The sequence below is a fragment of the Thalia democratica genome, chromosome 3, assembly GCF_965202585.1.
Source record: "Thalia democratica chromosome 3, ktThaDemo2.hap1.1, whole genome shotgun sequence".
NCBI classification, from domain to species: Eukaryota; Metazoa; Chordata; class Thaliacea; order Salpida; family Salpidae; genus Thalia; species Thalia democratica.
This window is the reverse complement of record NC_139167.1, coordinates 72720758-72738310: the sequence shown is the minus strand read 5'-3', so window position 1 is coordinate 72738310 and position 17553 is coordinate 72720758. Positions and strand designations below refer to the sequence as shown.

General features: G+C 25.1%; 1 protein-coding gene across 1 annotated transcript; it reads left to right on the top strand.

Moving 5' to 3' along the window:
• The first annotated feature begins 2322 nt into the window (after window positions 1-2322).
• Window positions 2323-13021, top strand: LOC145832525 (thrombospondin-type laminin G domain and EAR repeat-containing protein-like). The gene is made up of 14 exons (XM_082939839.1): window positions 2323-2458; window positions 3283-3382; window positions 3643-3793; window positions 4045-4304; window positions 5735-5831; window positions 7540-7648; window positions 8884-9042; window positions 9250-9488; window positions 10129-10318; window positions 10708-10778; window positions 11473-11634; window positions 12271-12440; window positions 12634-12732; window positions 12865-13021. The coding sequence occupies exons 1-14, from the start codon at window positions 2323-2325 to the stop codon at window positions 13019-13021; spliced, it is 2100 nt and encodes a 699-aa protein (XP_082795965.1).
• The last annotated feature ends 4532 nt before the right edge of the window (window positions 13022-17553 follow it).

The following is a 17553-nucleotide window of genomic DNA, read 5'->3' as shown; positions in this document are numbered from 1 at the left end:
CTTTATACATGAAATTCGCATTAAGGCGAATACAAGTCGTTGCTGCCGGTTTTATTTTGAAATAAAAGCTTTCCTACAAATGCGTTTTTTAAGTAAAATAAATCAGCAGCTTAAACATACCTTATTTTAATTCATAAAACTGAACATAATTTACTTTGTTTGAAATTTTTTTGTGATGTAACTATAAACCTAAGTTGTAGCAAAAACTTTGATGTACATACTATTTTTTTATTTTGAGAGTGCTTCAGTGCTAGCATAATTTTTTGTACAACTAATGTTTTATAAAACATATCAAAACTACTATTTAAGTCAGTCTGAAAGTCAGTTTTGTTTTATATACTAAAGTAATGAATTTTAACAAACTAAAAATTTTACAGAATCAATAATATAACAATTATAATTAACAAACTAAACATTTGTTACAAAAATTTGATATTTAAATTAGAACATGTGAAGCATTTTATGAACATTTATATAACTTATTTTATGACTATTTGTATGTCGAAACCTTTAGAAGCTTGTTCTAAAAAAAAAAAGAAATAAGATTTCAGCAACATAATTGTAAGCATCACAGTTTGTAACTAGTATATATTTTAAACTGTTATAAGACAAACTGTGTTTCTGGAATTACTGTGAAGCCTGTTATTTTATTTTATTAAGCTTAACCATTTCGTTAATTAATAAACACTTTTTCTGTAATAGAAAGAATTCCTTTTAATTCTGCGAATAAAGTTTAATTCTGTGAAACTATTTTAAATCACTTCAGGCAAATACTTACTGTTATCAAAAACAGATAACAAAACTGTGTTTAATTTTTTATACCTTTCATCTATTTTATGCGTAAAAGATAAAATACGAATCATCAAAAGCTTGTTTTGTGTTATAAACAAACAAAAATTGTTAAAGTGGTCTAAAATTACAACCATATTTTTATTATTAATACTTTCTTCTAGCTTTATAAGCCTTAAATTGATTTCACCGTTGTCCTAATAATAAATAAATAAATCTAATAAATCTGAAAATAAATCTTTATTGAAAAATTGCAGATGAAAATCTGTTTTTTTTTCGATATTTGCCTATCAACTCTTGCAAGTCAAAACAAAACGAGAGATCAAAAGAAAAACTTTATGTTATTCGAGAGATAGTATTGAAAAAAGTTATGCTGACTCAAAGTTCAGAAAAAAGTCAATATTGTTAGTCGGCATATGCCATGCAGTTCAAACGAAATATGGTTGCTACTTACGAACGATAAAAATAAACCTGTTTAAATTGATTGCCGTGAACTTATTGACCAGCTCACGACGAATGTTGTATAAGTTTAGTTTTTTGTTTTTTATTGGAAACAGTTGAGTTTTTGAGTTGAAAAACTGTTTTTTGTTTTTTTTATTAGTGAGCGATATAAGTTTAAATTTAACGAATAAAATCAAAACAACTAAAAAAATGTTTTAAAACAGTTATCCTTTTATTATTTACTATTTTCTACCATTTACTATTACTTATTACCATCTAGATCCTTTTTGAATTATACATTTTAAAAGTAGTTTAAAGTTATTTCAATATTTTTTACTATCTGTTTTATAATTTTTTTTAGTAATTCTTTTAAAATTTTATTTTTTTAACTTATAGAGTTGTTGCAAAATTGATATACAAACACGCTGCGCATCTAATTTTTTTTCGATCCATATCCATTTACATAGTGGATAAGTTAGACATTGATTTTTATTTCAGTTTTGTTTTTATTGATTTATAGGTGTGCATTTGCGCGGCGTTGAATTTTATTGAAAACTTGGTTTAAATATAAATATAAATATATGAGTTATAAGGCTTTATTTTTGGAAAAATAATTTAGTACAACACGTAGCTTTCCTTATTTATTTATTTTGAAACATTTAAATAGGATAATTTTCTTTTTTTTAAACTTTAAGTTACAAGTACTATTAATGATACTGTTTTTATGATCACTTATTTGCATGAACTAGTATTTTTAAGGAAGCAATTCTAACTTAAATATTAAATTTATTGTTGTGAATATTGTGGGATTTTTTTTTTTAATTTTGTGACCACTTTTATAGTACTTTTTGTAACCATAAGAATTATTAAGTGTTGTGTTACTTTACATGTAGTTTTTGATTAGCGTAAGTATATAAATCAAATTAGTTTGTATTTGTTAGTAAATATTTTTAAAAGAAAAACAAAAACGTTTTTACAATTATACTTTTATACCTATTTTACTTTTAACTAAGTAATTTTCCTAAAACTTAACACCTTAGAAATTAACAAATATTAATGTTTTTGTTTATTACAGAACTTAATTTAAAAAACATGAATACAGCTACAACAATATCAAGGCCTTACATCTACGTTTTACAATCAAATATTTCAATTAAAAGTTATTTCGTTCTGATCTACATACTCTTAAACTCTATAAACGGAAAACCAGTTTCCAGATTGTGCACAGGTAAATGAATAACTAAAGATAAAACTGTTTTCAGATAAAACAAAATATATTATGAAAGTTTTAAAAGTTGTTTTATAAGAAATTTTTTCAACTGACATACAATAAAGGAAGTACATTTAAAAAGGAACTTTTAATTTATTGAGTTAATCAAACCTTTTTTACAATTTCCTATGTTTGCTATAAAATTTTTAAATTAATTCAATCATACTTTTTATTGAGTACTTCAGAACTTAAGAGGTTAAATCAATTGTAAGTTGTAACTTTAAAATACAAGTTGAATTAATAAGCTAAGTGTTTTGTTTTTGCTTAAAACTCTTTAAAAACAAAAGCAATAGTTACTTCAATAAAAAATTTTCATTTTAAGTAGCTATTTGTTTATAAAATTTATATTACTAATCTTACATATATGAATGTTTAATATATGTGCTGTTTAAAAATCAATGACTTGATGCCAATATTATACCAACAAACGAACTATAATTCAATTATAACTTGTTAATCGTACTACTTTTTGCATTAAGTAATTAAGTGCATTTGTATTAGTTTAAAACATTGTATACTTCTTCGTTTTCTTTTGTTAATCGATTTTCTTACGATTAAAAACATATTATGCTGTTTTGGTGAGATTGAAATCTGATGATAATAGTAGGTGGTAGTAATTGTAATTTAATTAAAATAATGCTTGAAGATTAGAGCCTAGCCTGAAAGGTGTTAAATAATAATTAAAATATAACATGATTAATTCTTTGTAAGTTAGAGTTTAATTTGTTTCAAACATCGGATATCTCAAAATTTACGTATATTCCTTTTATTGTTTATTTTAGATACAGAACCTATTGATATACTTGCAAATTCAATAAGCAGCTCAATAAAAAGACCTATTGGAGTCGAAGTTGTGAACGTCAAAAATGTAAGAGGCTACAGGTATGAAATTGTTTATTCTCACTTTTCTATTATCATTATAAATATATGGGAAAACATTACATTTTATTTTAGAATGAATATTTAGCTAAAACCTTTTTTTATTGTTGATATATTTTATTAAAATGTTCATAAGCTTAGCTGCATGAACAAAAATTAGAAAAAAAAGACAACTAAGTTGACGTATTAAACAAAATGTATAAACAAAGATTTAAATACATAATGAACTTAACTATCGAAACTGTTTTATTTTTTTTTCATAGGTTTGACCCTAAAGCGCGACTATTAAGCACAGATGCGAGCAAAATAATGAAGAAGTGTAATTTTTTTCCATCAGAATTTTCACTTGTGTTTACGTTTTACAAGGAAAGCATCAGAAACCAAAACGAATATTTGCTCACTCTACTAGCACCAGTAAGTATATCCTATAAAAGATGTTGTTAACTTCAATATTGCACACTATAACGTAAGCCTTTGATACTTAAATTTAGTTTAAATAACTACTGAATACAATTGAATTTTTTTTTCGTAACCAAATGTTAAATAAAGGATTAAAAGTATAGACTGAAGTCTCAGCCTATATAAAACTCAAGTTAGGAAACTTCAAATTTCCTTTGGATTAGTTTAAATTACAAATTATTAGTAATAAATATGTTTTGTATCAGGACAGGAAATCCATCCTCATGGGAGTCAGGGTTCAACGCTCGAACTTCCACTTCGACTTCGTCACAAAGCACAAAAGAAAAAATTCCACAAACGCGAGGGTGACCAAGTCTTACTCGTTCAAAACCGACAAAAAATCGAGAGTGACGTCATCGGTCGTCGACGGAAATTGGCACACCGTCATAATCGTCGTCGCCGGAAACTACGTCAGCTTCACGCTTGATTGCCTTCAGTACACTGCCGTGGACAATTCTTTGAAAAAGTTTGTTTGCATTGTGAACTTTGTTGTTTGATTAGAATAACTAGAGGTCAGCGTATTGAAGTACAAATTGAATATATATGTTGTTTTAGACGAGGCTGAACGTTTTTGATTATTACGAATTTCATGGTTTGAATATAAGACTAATAGTAGTTAATGCTTCTTAAAATAAAATAGTGTACCACGTGTGTCAAAGTGGTCAAACATTGTGAATTGACAGACAAGTTGGACAGAAACTTATTAAATTAAGTTGTATGTTACTATTTTGACCTTGTAAACAATTAAAACTAGCAGGAAAGTATGATAAAAAAAGAAACCATTAGATAGAATAAATATTGTTTTTCTACATAAATCTTTTTTAGGTAAAAACAATCAAAAGACTTACAGATTAAAAGTCGTTTAATGTTTTTTTTTTGAAAACTTTTCGATCATTCATTTAATCTCAAATAGTTTTTATGTATGCTCTTTCACCATTGTCGTGTAAGTATCAAGTAAACGAGTACTTTTTTTTGCAATGTTAAAGCTATTGCAAAAAAAATATTAAGATTATAGAAGTTTTAATTACTTCCTATATGTCTTATAATACAAAGTTCATTGTCAAAACAACGTATTACAGTTAATTTCGTTAGATATAAAGCGTTAATATGAAAACAAAATGTTTAAAAAAAAAAGAAGCTGTTATTGCTTTTTGTATGGTTACCTATGAGATATGCTTTAGTTCTCTACAAACTAACAACTATTTTCTATTGTTTTTTAAAATTACAATAAACTATACAAAATATTTCAAATTTACTGAAGAAAACATTAAAACTTTTTAAGATCACCCAAGTTGTAGCAATTTGAACTTTTAAAGTAGCAACAGTCTGTGAGATTTTTTACATTAGTTTTGATTGACGTGTTTAAACTAGATCTTTATCAAAGCTTAAAAAATAAAATCTTCCATCATAATGTACTTAAAAGTATCAAGTTGTTTATTTGCCGCGCAATCAAACATCTAACGATTATGACGTCATAAAGTCCAATCAAAGTGCTCATAGCTTTGTGGAATATTCACACGCTATAAAGCCTTAAATATTTGTTTATGCGACTTTCAAATACAGTTGATCAAAGTTTTATTTGACTGTCTGACTTTGTTTATACTTGATACAGCTTTTGTAAATTTTCAATTAAGTGGACGATCGTAAAAAGGTTTTATTGTATTATTATTTTTTTTATTTTCAAATTGTTATCAAATTATTATTATTTAGAATATTTTTGTAACAGAATGTTTTTCAATACACTAGATAATTTATATGTATTATCAACTTATATGTTCAAGCTAGTTAACAGTAACTTACCTTGATAAAATGTGTTCTGAAAATTTAAAACAAACTTACTGATGAAATTGACTTTATATTTTTTCTTAAATGTTTGAGTTTTAAACTTTTTCTCAGCAACAAAGGCCAGGCTGGTTTCCCTGCGGATTTATTGGTTCATCCAAGGTCTATGTTCCATGTAGCAAGTAAAAGAAGCAGAAATAAACGATTCACCGTGAGTAAACGTTAACAAATACAAAATATTTAAGATTTGTTTTAATTTATACTATAGTGTAGTTTTATTCGCAATGTGACAAACAATTTATATTTTAGAAAAACAATAAAATTTCCGACATCAAGACTTTTGATTGATGTATTAATTTTTTATTTTAATAATCAAAAGTGTTCTAAATTATGTAAACTGCTATAAGTATCATAAAATATTTAACAATGAACTTCTATCTAATTATCTTTATGTTTTGTAACTTTTGTAAAAAATATTTCTAACTAAGAGATAAGTTAAGCTGTTGCTTAAACGTAGCGTTGCATTACTTAAAGTTTGTACTCACATTCTAGCAAAATAATTTTTGTCTGTTAGCCTTTGAAGTACTAGAATAATTTGTTATGTCGTTAAAATTTAAAGTATACTGAAGTAATTTTTTTCATAAGCTACTTCAAATAAACCAATTGAGTTATATTACACTGGGTGTGAAGCTAGTTTATTTACAAACAATTACTTTATTTTAAATGTCAACTTTTTTTTTCATGACGAAGCTTCTTAAAGTACATATTTATAATTCATTATTATTTTTGTTAGTTTGTGAAAAAGTTAATTTCAATCGAAGTTTTGTAGCAAAACCTATTTTGGTTCAAGATATTATCAAAAACTCAAAATACTATACTTGTAACAAAGAAATAAATTTAGTTAAATCTTTTGCTTGTAGTACAAATTTTAAATTTACAAAACCAAACTAAAAAACCTTATTTTACCAAAACATATTAAGTTATAAACTGCCTTAATGAAGTTTTACAGATTTTTTAGAAAGCACGTAAAGAATAAAACCAAAAAAATCAAACCTGTACATAATTTAATTTAAAGTTTGTAATTATATTAGAGCTTTACTAATATAAGAAAATAAACATGTAAACATTCTCACTAGAAGATAAACATAATTCTTTTTTGTAAGGTTATCAGTAATTAACTAGACCTTTTACCGTTAATAGTGTTATTTGTAAGTTTAATGTTTATAAAACACGAAGAAGCTTAGCTTATGTTTTAATAACATACTAGCACGCCTAATAAAACTTACTTTTAAGAACAACTCCAACTTAATACTTGTTTCTAAAATAATTTACTAAAATTGGCGTACATCTGAACTATTTACATTTAATTAAGCTCTTAAAAAACGATTCAACACTATTTATTTGCTTATAATTTAATAATACATACATCTTTAAGATAATAAGTTGTTTTAAAAGCTTTAAAATTAGTAGACTAAAATATTTTTTTCAAAATTATTATATAATCAAAAATTTAGCTATATTATAACTCAAAGGTTATTGGCAAAAATTGTTTATTTGAAAAATATTAAAAGTCAGTTTTTGTTATTATTCATATTGAAAACTAACCAAACTTTTTTTTTGATAATAATTCGTCTTGTTTTTTTTAAATCAATATAATATTAATTTCATGTTAACTAAGTGTATATAACTAATCTATTTCTTTTTGTCATAAACTGCCAAACATTATATTTTTTTTACTTGTAGTAAGCACCTCAAATTTTTAAGTGATTTATCTTCTAAAAAACATAAGCTTAAAAATCATAAAATGAAAAGTCATGATAGTTGAACAAGATAAAAACATAACATGTATTGCTCAACAATAAATTTAAAAAAAAAGGTGTTTTGTTCTTACTTTTATCGAGTTTTAATTTATATTTTAGGGAGTACTGAGCGAACTATACATGGTACCAGGTGCTGACGAAAGTTTCAACAGATGCTCGAAAAGTTCATTGTTCACAAACTTGTACAGATACGTTTTCAACAAACCAGGTAACTAAATAAAAAACAGCATTATTATATAGTTTTAGCATCTATTAAAAACGACTTTTAGCTAGAGGATTCTTAAGAAATAGACTTTTTAGACCTTCTTTTAAAGGCAAATATGTGTTCAAAGACTGAATTGATGATAAGTTTAGCTGTAATAAACTGTTTTGTGTTTCTTTTACCTTTGTTAAATTTTTTATGATTTTATTCTTTCAAGAATTTGTTTTACAAACTAAGTTTCGGTCAAAGACCTCGTCATTGCTTAAATAATTCTAAAAAGATATGTAAAAGTCATAGAAAATAACATTTAAACAATTAAATTAAAATTAAAACAAATTTTTACATAAAATTTTTACTTAAACTTTTTGTTGTGATAATTTTTTAGACATATGTTTCTTTACTTTTTACAATTTACTTTCCTAAAATAAGTAATGTTAAAAGTAATCTGTTAGAAATACAAGTTGTAACATCTTTATTTTTGAAGAAATACAAAATTACTTCGAGGTTAACAAAGTAAATTAAGATGCCCATCAGCTATCTTTCAGAATCAACACAAAATCATTAAGGTTTTAAGACGCTTATCAACCAAATAAACACCTCAATTAACCGGTAGTTGCTCCGAATAATCGCCGAATCAACTTTTACACGCCGCTGCGTTTCCGAAGTGATTATTACGTCATAATTGATGATTACGGCGGCGCGTAACATTGAGCGTTGTTGACATGAAAACGAAGATCGATGTTTTGGCCACAAACAAACTCGGTTGTTTATTGGACCGTGAAAATTCTTTGTTCTGATTTGTAAGCCCTTTTTATCAAGGTTGATATATAAGTTTATACATTTATGAGTTTTACAAATTTGCTTGAACACTTTTCCATTTCTCATAATCAAACGTAAAATAACGATGTTACTATGGTAATAACAAGTTGTTAAAATAACGGAACCTATTGTGATTACATTGCTATAGCAACAAAACGTACTATGGCATTCACTTTTTGTCCGAATTTGTATACAATAAAATATTATGTATCGTAACAAGTTTAAGATTTTTTAAACAGCTCAAAACTGTATGATTCTTACCAAAGGTGAAATATATACCAAATGTTACTTAAATTAAACTATAGCTGATTTTTAACAAAAAACAATCATTGATAAACATTAAAAAAGTTTTAGTACCATGCTTAGCTAGTTTATAATACTAATAAATGCATTAAAATATAGTAATTTATATAACTTTTTAGGTAAAAGTATGTATGGGAAGGACAAACTAAGTACTGGTATACAAAATGAAGCACCGTTATCTTGTAACACAGATAAAAATAACTTTGATTATTTTGATGATAAAGATCAAAACGAGTTTGATCACTGCCATAGTTCAGAAGAAAAAGTTAAAGTTCAAAGTGAGTAAACATAAAAATATTTTAGTAGATTTAAGCTATAAAAAACAATGCAAAGAATTTAATTTTGCAATATTAAAAATGTATTCGTTAATAACTTTAAATTTCATTAAAAACTCGTTAAGCACTTTTTTAACTTTTAACAAATAACTTAAAGGTTTTGTGATTAAAAAAAACAATACTTATAAACCTCCCAAATTTTTTTTTTAGCAAACGAAAAACTAGACTACATATCGGAATACTTCGACTTGTCCACGCACAGCAAGTCTCACGACGTTGAAGTGTTCGAAGTTGCCGGTCACGGAAAGTTCATGGCGTTCGCCAACCAGGGCCGCGAAAAGAGCATGGACTCGACCTTATTCAAGTGGACCGGAACCAAGTTCGAAGTCCATCAAAACGTCACCACCGACAACGCGAGACAGTGGGACTTTTTCACGATCAATTCAGAGGTTAGTTTCTCTAGTATGATTAACCGAACTACTTGAATAATTTAGTAATCGTGAAGTACAAAAAGTTTTTAGCTATTGAATATACAGGGGCTGCTTTTTGTTCTGCGAAATAAAAGGATAAATATTTCTACAGTTTTTCAATCAATTTGCTGTGTTAGTATTGTTGAACTAAGAATTATTGAGTTGGTTTAAAATAGTTTACCAAAAATAAAAGAAAAACATTTTCCTATGTTGGTTTAAACTGTAAACATTTTATGTTTAAACATAAGTTTTGCCAAGTTTTCAACATGTACTTACAAAAACTTCGTTTAAAGAGTCGTACGAACCAAGCCAATATTTTTTACCGTTTGTAATAACAAAGGTTTTTTGTACCAACTCTGCAAACCTAAGCCAAACATTCAAGATTTTCTTTCATCGACTAGCTTACAATTAGAATATTGTTTTTAAACTCAATTCAATAAAGTATATAAAACTCAAAAAGATAAATTATAGCCAAGTGCATATTAAATAAAAATACATTTGTGCTTTAAAACATAATGAAGTACAGTTTTAAAAATTAAATATTGTCAATTTTATACTTAAAATAAATTTAAATTAAAAATGACTCACTTATACTTTACAAAAACTTTTTTTTTTGCAGAAATTTTTAGCAGTAGCAATACAAGGTAGCGGCATCAACAACTCGGAAACACAGAGCAAAATATTCAGGTGGAAAGAAAACGACAGGAAGTTTATTCTCCAACAGTTGATCACAACGTACTCTGCCAAATCTTTGAAAAGTTTTAAAATCGACGGACGGACTTATTTGGCAGTTGCTAACTACATGAAAGGTAAAAATATAAACTTGATGTTTATTTTGAATTGTAAAAGTTATTAGAAAGTATATAAACTTAGTACAAAAGAAAAAAAAAATACAACATGAAAACTAGAATAAAATGTAAATCATAGTTTTAAAACAGCTAAAAAATGTATACATGCATATAATCAAAATACGTTGTTTTTGTGTTTATTTATTTCTCTTCAAAGTTAAACTCAGCATGCATGTTCTAATACTTGCTAAAAATAAAACAATAAGAATAAAAAATCTCAATTTGAAATTGTCTAGTAGTTGCTAAAAACGCCTTAAAACTGTTATTCTAGTATGACCTAAATAAAATAAGGTAAAATAAAACGATTTTAAGTTGATTTTCAGTTTAAAACATTAATTTCTTTTCTTCAGATGGAAATCACAAAACAATTAGTTGGATTTACATTTGGGAAGAGGACGAAAGAGCTTTTATCAAATATCAGGTATGCAAATTTGTTTGGTAAAAAGCTATTTCAAACAATGCTGTTAATTTACGTTTAAGATTACGGTAAAAATAAAAAATAGAAGAAAAAAGCTTGCGAACAAAAAATATAAAACTGTAGAGTGACCCTGTAAAAATTATTTTTATAAATAAAATATTTTTTAAAGAGAGTAATTTTACATATAATAAATAGTTTCAAATTCGATTAAAAGCAGCCTAATCGTACTAAAAGGCGAAATAATTTTTAAAATCCAACTAGTTTACTTAAAAGATCATAACCTTGTTTGAACTGCGTTCACACAAAACTTTTTTAACACCGACTTTCACCTTTTGAACCTAAATACTATTATAAGAAAAAATAAACTGAAATTTATTCAAGCATTTAAGTTCTTAGTAGCAAATAAAAAGGCATCAAATAGCTAAACTTTTATTACGTAAAACAAAAAAAAAAAAGTAATTAGCACAAAAAACGTTTTTCTAAATGCTGACTCCAATTTGTTACTTAATAGCTTATAGCAGAAACTTAAATCTATAAAAAGGTTAAATAGATGGTTACAAGTATAATTTTATATTTCCTAATTGTGGTAAAGATATCATTGCGATGCAAATTTGACTTAGTATAGCCGCTAATCAAAAACAATAACATTTACTAGAAAAACTCAAAGTAGTAATAAAACAAAAATAAATTTTTAAAGCCGATAGAGACAGTCGGAGCTTACGACATTGAGTTTTTCAAACTTTCACCTAGAGAGCATTACTTGGGCATAGCCAATTCTTTCAACGGACTCACTACAAAGCTGCACAGTGTTTTGTACAGATGGGACGTTTCCATGTTCGTTCCGCAACAGTACATTCCGGTATGTAAAAAAAGTTTGAGTCGAACTGTAAATGAGTATTAATACTATTTTTAAGTTTAACTTTTTTTTTATCTTACCAACAGCTTTTTTTGGTATTTTTTAAAGCTGGTGCCAAGTACAATTTAGTTGAAAATTAGACATGAGATTGAAATGATGACTGTAATTCTTATAACTAAAATTCCTATAATCATAATTGAAAACAAATTCACAAAAAATACTAGATTTTGATTAAAACAAAAAAGTTACATCACAAAAATAAGAATGTTTTATTGGTTTTGAGAACAAAATTAAGTATTTATTAAGTATACTTAAAATTTAATTTTTGTCATTTATCTTCAAAGTCTCTATTTACAGCAATTGATGCAAATTCTTAGCAATACAAACAGTTTTACTTAGAGAAAAGGAAATTAAGAAAACAACTTTATTAAAAAATAAAAGATAACTTAAATGCAATAACAAAAATAAATATTTAAATGTCATAGTCTTAATATTGATAAACGATCATTATCAATGTATTACTCACAGTAATTGACTTTGTAACACTACACCATACTAAATTTGAAATGCTTAGTGTTAATATATGAGACTAGTACATTGTCGCCACAGCTAATTGTTAACAATTGCATTTATATATAGACAACAGGTGCTACTGACATTGAATATTTCAAAATTGAAGGAGTTAATTTTATTGCAATTGCAAACTATTACGATCACGAGAGGAAAAGTAACAAAGTAACGTCTACGGTTTATAGGTATCAAGGCAGAAACAAACTGTTTAACAGGGTGCAAGACATACCAACTTTTGGGTACGTGTTAAATTACTGATAAATTTTGTTTTATTTTCTATTTTATCACAATGATTGTTTCAAACTTTTACTTATTTAACCAGTCACTGTTTGTAAAAAGTTCAATTTTGTTTAGTTAAAAAGCTTTAAAATGGCAGGTATAACTTTATAAATATAAAAAAAGGTTTTATGTAAAAATTAAAAATATGTTTAGTGCACTAGATTTTGAAGTGTTTAACATCGGAAAGGAATATTATCTCATAGCAGCCAATTCAGGAGATGGAAATAGCTACATTACCAGTAACTTATACAGGTTTGAAAGATTGTAGTTTTTTATTTATTTTGGTTAAATAAAAATTATAATCGTAGTTTAACTTATGAAATTTTTCGCATTTAATTTACATATTTTAACGACAGTTAAATTTAATTAAATATATAATTTTAGATGGAAAGGAGTAGAAGGGTTCGTTTCAGAACACAAAATTCCAACACACCCGTGCAGCGATTTTGAATTATTTACTACAAAAAACAATCAGCATTATCTTGTATCTGCAAGTTCTGAAAATCAGCATTCTAGATTGTTTCAAATCATGACTTTCTGATTATGTGTTTGAAATAATAACAAACAACTTAGGAAAAACTCTGTAAGTTGTGTTTAAAAACGATATGCTTCTATAGTAATTTAATGCTCTTAGTTAGTTACTTTATAAGTATCCAAAAACTTAATATTACTAGAAATTTTTTGTTAGAAAGAATTTCATTAAAAAAAAAATTTAAAGTGTTAGTTTTTTCAAAATTTGATCCATAAGTTCGTTAAATTACTATAATATTTCTACAATTTACTTTGTAAATAATAATATTGTTCGTTTTTACTTTTTGCATTTTTTCTTCTTGTTTTCATATGATATGTTTGTAAATCAAGTATAATAAAAACAGTCATTTTTCTTTAGCAATGAAAATGAAGGTGATGATGAATTTCATATATAACAAGAAGGCAAATTCATAATGAAAAAACTTCAACTATTTTTTCTTGTTTACGATCATTCCTAGCCAACCGATTAATTTTTGCAAATTTACTTTTAGGCAATTGAATTATTTTTTAAAATTGTTGTAGTAGAGTATGGATATTTTTTGTGTTAAAAACTTTACTCATCTTTAAATGTTTTATAGTTTTTCATACATTAATTTTTTTACCTCGACTGTTTTTGACTTAAATCATACATTTTAACTTTATCTAGTTGTGTTTTAATAAAAACCAAGAAAGATACAAACTAGCCTTTTTTTGTATTTATATAGTGTTAAAAAGTATAAATGTTAAAATAAATTGAAGCACATTCATTAACAATACTTAGAATCTTTATTCATGGTTTCTTTTTAGTACTTTGTAACTTTTTAAAACTTATGTTTATCCCTAGAGTTTAATTTCAAAAACTTTAATCATTCATGTTACTTAAGCAATTTGTGTAGTTTAAGATTCTTTATTAAAATAAACTACAAAAGAAAAAGTGTTACATTTAAATCTCAAAGTCAAAAGTACGCACCTAAATAAAAAAAAAAGCACCAAAAATACAAACATCGTCTCAGAGTTTTGCAATCAATCACAATTAAAGAAAAAACAGCTGAGAGTGATAAAAATAAAGTCAGTTTTGCTAACAGCTGAAAAGTTCACGGTTTTTGTAAAGTTTAAAATAATGCAAGTATAATATTTATAATTTGTCAATCAAAGTGATTCGACCAGCATTGAAGGATTAAACTGTATTTAAAAAATAAGTACAATAATGTTTTTTCGTTTTTTATTTATTAGTTTCAAGTATACAAAGAAAAAAAATGCTAAATAATTTGTCTAAGTATATTAATATTTTTATGTTTTACTTTTAAACATTTTTTTAACCAATAACATTATTTGTAAATACTCTGATATGTCTAAGAGTATTTATTTAAACAAAAGCCTGTAAAAACAGTAATTGTTTTTAATTTACTTATAACACATGTTTAAGTTTACTATAAACAAATTAATACTTATAAAAGAGTATTAATACAGTTAAAACTTAACTAATGCGTGTAAACTAAAATGACATTTTACTTAAAGCTAAGAATAACATAAATAAAATATATAGCTTATTACTTCTTTCTAGCTTGTTTTGTCACATTTTTGATTTTTTTCTAAGTTATGTATTTATAAAGAAAAACAACATACAACTTTTATAAAAACTAAAAAGACGAAACTTCATCGAAAAAACTAATGTCTGTTATGCAATCAGATATTAAGTTTTTTAAAGCAGTTGTAAATTGTTGTATAGCCATTTATATAAAATTGAATTAACTATAAACAAATATAAAAAAGTAAATATAAATTTAGTAGCATTATTTGATGCTTTAATACTGTATCTAGTAAAACAGTTTGACTTTGAAGTTTTTTTTTTCTAAAGTCAATAAATGTTTAATTATTAAATTACAATTAACTTTAGTTTTATCAAGTAAGCAGATATTGATTATCATGTAAGTATACATAAACAAGAGTTTGATTTAGAAAATTTTGAAACTAAAATAAAATATTTTGATAATCATAACAAAACTTGAGATTTTGTTCGATATCAAGTAGACTTAAACACGTACTAAAAAAAAACAATTAATGTCTACAAAAGTTTAAAGTGTATCAAAAACTACTTTTGCGCTTATTGAAATTGTATCATAACAAGGTGTAAACTGACTTTCGCTTTTAATACACTTTCATTTTTCAACTGACAAGTAAAAACTAAAAAAACTTAATTCTACTTAAAAAATGTTTATGTGTAAGTGCATGACATATAAAAAACCGTTTAAACTTGTCAAGAAACTTCTCCTAAACACTAAACCTTTCGTGTTTATTAAAAAATTTGTTCGTAAGTGAACTCTATACTAATAATTTAAAATCTTATAACCTTTAAACACTTTGCACATATTAGACCTACAATGCAACTTAACATAGAAAATAGATTATAAAACTTTAAGTTGTTTCTTCAAAAATACTTTTCAAACGGAATTTTTTTTAAGTTTTTAACTAAGTGATTCAAGAAATATTATGTTTTAAAAGAAAAACTAACTACATATAAACTTAATCTAAAGGAAGTTTTTTTAATATGTTAAAACATCGGTTTTTTTATTAAGTACCTAAAAAATATAGTTTAAAAGTAGGCCAGTCGTTTCAAGTAATAAGTTATTTTGAATCATTAGAAAGACTTAAGTTTTCATTTATCACATACACAAAGTCAAGGTGAAAAACTGTTTATAATACAAGGCATAAGCTTAAAAACAGTCATAAAACTTTAAACTGTCTTAAAAATCATAGTAATTTTATCTTAAACTCTTCTAATCTAGCAACAAAAATATTTAATGTTCGTTTACAGTAAACAAAAAAACAAGGCGTTAACCGATAATTGAAACTTAGTTTTAAGATAAAAAACTTTAAGCTTTTGATGTGTTTTTTTACTTTTTAATATCACTTTCTGTTTCTTTCTGCAATATTTTATTGTTAAAACCGCAACAGTAATAACAGTATCAAACAGTAAATTTTTAGTATATATTTTAAGTATATTTAGTTTGTTAAATTCACTAGCACTGTATTTTTTTCAATATTTAAAGTATTTTAAAGTCTTACACTCTTTACAACTATATTGTTTTAATGAGAAAATTTTCAAATAAATCTAAGTACATTTTACTACAGCAGATAAAAAAAACTGTAAAACAAACTGCTTTATGTTATTATAGTCTACATATTATAGTTAAGTCAAATAAAATATATAAAATTTGTGAATATTTTTAAGCTTTAATAGTGTTTTATTTTTCAATTTATAAGAAACAAATGTCTTGTAAATATTTTTTCCTAAATTGGTTTAAATTTTAAGTAAATCAAAAACATATATATAAAATAAATTTAATGACATGTTTAGAGAACATACTTTTTTTATATATGTTTATGTTTTTTAAAATCAGTTTGGTTTTAAAAAAATCTTTAAAATATCTTTCTTTTTATAAATTCGTTACAAAGTTTAAGAATCTCAAAACCATATTAAAAGGCTGCTTTGAGTCTTTAAAAAACAGAGTTAAAACTAATTATTATCTTTTCTAGTTCTGTAATGTATATTTTAACAATTTTCTTGAAAACCTTTTTAAAATCTTTTACAAACTAATCAATATTTTCATTTGTAATAGCTGAACACGTTCCATAGAACTAAGAAACATTAATAGGTTCCCTACACTAAACTTTATTTATTTTAGTATAATACTTTGAACTAACTTTTCAAACGACTATTATTGATTAATAATTATGTTATTTTTAACTATCAAACATTTAGTTTTTTAAAAACAATAAAAATATTAAATATGTAAAATAAAGTTAAAAGTATAATTTAAAAAATTTGGCTACTAACGATTTAATCGTTATTTTCAAATCTTGCACGTTTAAAGATCAAAATATTTAATAAAAGTATAACAACACATAAACTAAAAAAAAAAGGATTAATTAAATGTGTAAATTCATATTAGCTACTTGACAGCAGCTTAAGTCAACAGTTTCAAATAAGAAAATATAAATGTTTTGACCTTGAGAAGTAAGTATGTTGTAATTTTCGCAAGGTACACAAAAAAAATCATTTGATGGATGAAATAAAAAATAATAAAATTGTTATTAACTTTTTAAAACTAAATATTTTATAAATTTAGAAAATAAATCAAATTCTCATAATAACTAAAAATCAGATCTTTTAGTTTAGCTCTAAAAACTTAGTGTAAGCATAAATAAAAAGCTCACTTAGTATATGAAATACCAAGTCTTAAGAGTTTAAACCTGTCAAAAAATCGAAAATGACGTCATCAATCGTCGGCGGAGGTTGGTATGTAATTCTTGTTGACGAAACAATGTCATCACACTTGATTGCCTTACGGTGTCACTGAAAACTTTTTCGAAAGCATTGTCTACATTTTAATAATAACTGTGTAGTAGAATAACTTGAGGTCACTGTACTAAAACTATAAGTTATGTTACTTACCAAACAAGAATTTACTTATTTTTTATTTTATTATTAAACTGTAAAAAAAAAACTATTAAACTCACAGTTTCTGGCTTACTAATGATGTACAACATTTTTTATTTTTT